Source organism: Gymnoscopelus braueri, assembly GCF_963280865.1.
Source record: "Gymnoscopelus braueri genome assembly, chromosome: 23".
NCBI classification, from domain to species: domain Eukaryota; kingdom Metazoa; phylum Chordata; class Actinopteri; order Myctophiformes; family Myctophidae; genus Gymnoscopelus; species Gymnoscopelus braueri.
The window spans coordinates 27,252,626-27,257,625 of record NC_137625.1 but is presented as its reverse complement, the minus strand read 5'-3'; the positions used below and the strand labels follow the sequence as shown (position 1 = coordinate 27,257,625).

General features: G+C 46.9%; 2 protein-coding genes across 2 annotated transcripts in view; one reads left to right on the top strand and one right to left on the bottom strand.

Annotated features, from left to right (window-relative positions):
- cacna2d4a (calcium channel, voltage-dependent, alpha 2/delta subunit 4a) overlaps positions 1–5,000 on the bottom strand; it is a gene marked incomplete at both ends in the record, with an annotated part of 127,144 nt that overhangs the window by 47,939 nt on the left and 74,205 nt on the right. The gene's annotated exons all lie outside the window — the stretch shown is intronic.
- lrtm2a (leucine-rich repeats and transmembrane domains 2a) overlaps positions 1–5,000 on the top strand; it is a gene marked incomplete at its 3' end in the record, with an annotated part of 25,666 nt that overhangs the window by 7,903 nt on the left and 12,763 nt on the right. Inside the window, exon 2 of the mRNA XM_080420562.1 lies at positions 744–930. Coding sequence (XP_080276688.1) covers positions 864–930 — 67 coding nt within the window. The 5' untranslated portion in view covers positions 744–863. The remainder of the gene's footprint in view (positions 1–743; positions 931–5,000) is intronic.

Genomic DNA, 5,000 nt, shown 5'->3' with positions numbered 1-5,000 from the left:
ATCAGACTTCCAATACCAGCGCCATGGGATCAAATCCCAAACCGTCACTGTTTGTTTATTTTTATCTACAATGGGTCGCAAATTATTCTATTTGGATTAAGGTTAGGTTTAGGCATAGTTTTACCCAGCGAGGCGGACCACTCGGCCCACTTGGTGAGAACAGACTACAACCCCTAATATTAAGTTAGGAAGTAGTTTGGCAAAAAAACAGTTACAACGTCGGAGGCGCGCCGTCTCTAGTGGACTCCACTAGCGCAGACTCAGCGCCGTTCGAGTTACAGTATATTTTGCAAACGGGTTACGCAAAGATCCACCCCCGCCTCCCGGAACTGCTTCACCCCTAGTCACTGTGTCACATTCCAGGAGGACAGCACTGCCCGGCTTTCCTCTGTGGTGGCAAATAGTGCTCTGCGCTGGCACTGCCTGGGGGGGGCCGATAATTTACGATTCTACATACAGTACGCGCCCAGTACAACCACAGTCTGGTTACTGGGAGCTTCCCATTACAACCTCTTCTAACACTGGCCAGTAGGCTACATTTCCTGAAGTATGGATGTCATTTAAGACATCTTCCTCTCTCCTCCTCTTCCGTTTCTTTAATTAACAGATATCAAATTCGACACCAGAGGATTATCAGGTGTCTTTTCAGAAGTCTTTGTTACACGTAAAACAGACGGGGAAAAAATCAGTATGTGAAAATATCTGTCCACTTATCTCACATCTAATTCTCTCCCTTTCTCCAGGTGTGTCAGAGTAGCTCCGTTCTCTCTGCTGCCTAGTGGACATTGCAGGCATGGCGGCCTGACGTTACAACACCCGCCCCCCTCTGAAGGAGGTAGGACAGGAAGAGAGAGCTGTCAATCATGTCCCCCCACACCCTGAGACCCCCCGGGGGGCTCCAGCTGACCCCACACACAACAACAAGACCAGGTAAGGAGAGGAGAAGAGAGGAGAGGAGAGGAGAGGAGAGGAGAGGAGAGGAGAGGAGAGGAGAGGAGAGGAGAGGAGAGGAGAGGAGAGGAGAGGAGAGGAGAGGAGAGGAGAGGAGAGGAGAGGTGTCAGTTAATCATGTCTGAATGACAGACATGATAGGCAGAGTAAATAAATGATGACAACAGATGAATGAAGACAGAACATACAGTATCACATATCAGATGTATTTAACGATGTGTTTTATACGGCATAAACACAGCACGTCCATCTAAGCAGAAACGTCTATGCTATTCTAATCTACTCTATCACAAACTAACCACTATGGGGAACACAGCGTTGCTTTTTAACACTGTTAAGCTGACACATTCTCAGTCTCACCTGCAGAATTTGTCCATGTGTACGTGTGTGTGTGCGTGTGTGTGCGACCGTGTGTGCGTGCATGTGCGTGTGTGTGTGTGTGTGTGTGTGTGTGTGTGTGTGTGTGTGTGTGCCTGCGTGCGTGCGTGCACACGTGCATGTAATGAGAAATAGATGAAGCAAGTCTCAGGAATATTGAACTGCAACGATCAACAGAAAAAGGATAAATTAAACAATAAATAATGATGACAAAGATGACTAGGGGGAAACCATTTGTCTTTCTACCACTCTCTCTTTCTCTCCCCATCTCTCTCTCCCTTCCCCTCTCTCACCATCTCACTCTCCTTATCTCTCTCTCTCTGCCTTCATCACTCCCCTCTCTCTCCCTCTCTCCCTCCCTCCCTCCCTCCCTCCCTCTCTCTCTCTCTCTCTCTCTCTCTCTCTCTCTCTCTCTCTCTCTCTCTCTCTCTCTCTCTCTCTCTCTCTCTCTCTCTCTCTCTCTCTCTCTCTCTCTCTCTCTCTCTCTCTCTCTCTCTCTCTCTTTCTCGCCCTCTCTCTCTCCTGTCTTCACAGTCAAACAAAATTCCATTTACAGGTCAGGTAGCCACAGATAAGCTCTGTGTGTGTGTGTGTGTGTGTGTGTGTGTGTGTGTGTGTGTGTGTGTGTGTGTGTGTGTGTGTGTGTGTGTGTGTGTGTGTGTGTGTGTGTGTGTGTGTGTTGGACACTCTCCATATAAATTGGATTCAGAGTAGTTCTTCACTTCCTTAAGGACAAGGACACAAAAACAGGTGTGTGTGTGTGTGTGTGTGTGTGTGTGTGTGTGTGTGTGTGTGTGTGTGTGTGTGTGTGTGTGTGTGTGTGTGTGTGTGTGCGCACACATGTGCGTGCGTGCATGTCGTGCGTGTGCGTGTAACTGTGTTTACAGAAAAAAGTCAGTTCATAATCCCACACATTTTGAAACGTGTGCAAAACACTCACAGCTCTGCCCTCCATCCATTTTTCTGCTCCTACTTAAATAAATTGCCAACTTAGTTTGAACAATGATGACATTCAGCAGTCAATTTGTTCAGTGACATGCTCTCCAAAATATGTCAATGAAGTACTAAGTGTTCTAAATAAAGACATAAATAGAATAGAACATTGTACAAAACAATGAAATATGGTCTCTTTTACTGAGCAAAAAGGACAAACATCAGACACTTTAGGATTTAACACTGAAACAACGGCAGAGAGATAAAGAGAGAGATAGTGTTAAACACACACACACACACACACACACACACACACACACACACACACACACACACACACACACACACACACACACACACACACACACACACACACAGAGATTATCAGACTTAAATTTAGGTTACAATTAATGCAGCCATAAGCCATGTTGCAGACAGACAGACAGACAGACAGACAGACAGACAGACAGACAGACAGACAGACAGACAGACAGACAGACAGACAGACAGACAGACAGACAGACAGACAGACAGACTATACATACATACAGTACATGGTCTACTGTCACCAGGATTCCCTTGGAACAACCAGACAACATACACACCTTTAATGTTTGTACAAGCAACACACACCTTACATGATGTTTGTTCAATCAACGGAATGTCTGGGATTCCTGTAGTTGATCTGTATTGTTGCTGATCTGGGACCTGATCATAACAATGACTAATGTGAGCGTATAGCTGGTTAGAATACTGAGCTAACTCATGTGTGCGTGTGTGTGCGTGCGTGCGTGCGTGCGTGCGTGCGTGCGTGCGTGCGTGCGTGCGTGCGTGCGTGCGTGCGTGCGTGCGTGCGTGCGTGCGTGCGTGCGTGCGTGCGTGCGTGCGTGCGTGCGTGCGTGCGTGCGTGCGTGCGTGCGTGCGTGCGTGTGTGTGTGTGTGTGTTGCAACACAGGCAGAACTGTTAGTGTCCATGACCATGATGCAGTTACACATCGTTGTTGTCGGGTGGAAAACTTGTATCTCCACAACAGTTTTTTTATATATCATTTTAAAAACACACGGTACAATAGCGAAAATAGCCGATCTACAAGCTCACAACGCGTCGCATCGCGTTGTGAGCTTGTAGATCTGCTATTTTCACTACTAGCGTACTGTTGTATGATGGAGAAGGGCATTGATTTACGACAAAACATAAAAAAGTAGAAATGATGGACACAGGAGGTCCATCTAACCATCCATCCATCCATCCTCTGTTATAAAATGTGACCGCCCAGGCAGATTTGAGTGCACGGTCTCAACTAATCAATAGTTATAGCGTTCTCATTTTCTCTTTTGCTCCCTCTGCCCCTCTTTAATTACCGTCTACTGTCCCATGATGTCAGCTCAGAAATGTGTCACAAATTCCCACAGGCACAGAGAGGAGCTGTGTGTGCGTGTGCGTGCGTGCGCGTGCGTGCGTGCGTGTGTGTGTGTGTGTGTGTGTGCGTGTGCGTGTGCGTGTGCGTGTGCGTGTGCGTGTGCGTGTGCGTGCGCGTGCGCGTGTGTATTTGCATGTAGTTACAAATTGATGACAAGAATAAAGAGGCCAATCAGTCTAAGCACATGCACCGTCTGGAAATTCTGTCTCCACGATATACGCTCATCATGGAAACAGTGAGGAGGGAGAGAGAGAGAGAGCTAGAGAGAGAGAGAGACAGAGAGAGAGACAGAGAATATGGTTTATAATCTTGAGATAACTACACTCATGTCCTTACACCACTCCGTTGCTACAGTAATGCAATTATCATGTCCATGCTGTGTGTGTGTGTGTGTGTGTGTGTGTGTGTGTGTGTGTGTGTGTGTGTGTGTGTGTGTGTGTGTGTGTGTGTGTGTGTGTGTGTGTGTGTGTGTGTGTGTGTGTGTGTGCCCATGCATACATTGTATACTGTATACTAAGCCATGACACAGACAGACAGACAGACAGACAGACAGACAGACAGACAGACAGACAGACAGACAGACAGACAGACAGACAGACAGACAGACAGACAGACAGACAGACAGACAGACAGACAGACAGACAGACAGACAGACACACACACACACACACACACACACACACACACACACACACACACACACACACACACGCACACAGACACAGAGATGGTTTTATGGTTCTCGGGGGAATATATGGGTCTGTCTATCACATGGAGGCCTAACTGTCCAGTGTAAATTAATACAGGTGGGGTCCATCTAGCATCTGGTTAATAGTTCCAGTAAGCAGATAGCACGGATCAGTCTATCACATGGAGAGCTGTTTCTGGCCCCACGTTCTGGTAACGCAATCGCCTCCGCTTCATGACTGCGCAGCAGGATCTCCATAGCAACCCATATAGGCCCCTGGATATCAGCTTACAGGCATCTGGGGCCCTGGAGACACGCTGTTGTCATGGTAACCATTTTGGCCGTAAGCAAATCCACAGAGCGTAGTAGAGGTTGGATTGGTTTGGTTTGGTTAAGTCTGGTTGAGTTAAGGTTAGGCATGTTTACAGTAGTTTAGTAAACCACACAAGTAGACTTGTTTGACAAGTAGACTTGTTTGATTTACAATTTACATTTTATTTGGCAGAGAAATTAATTGGCATGTCATGTTGCTCTCACTCACACCTCTGCCCTATCTCTTCTCACGGAATACTACAAAAACGATGGAGCGCGCACCTGTAAAACTTCACACCTTTACACCTGTAAAACTT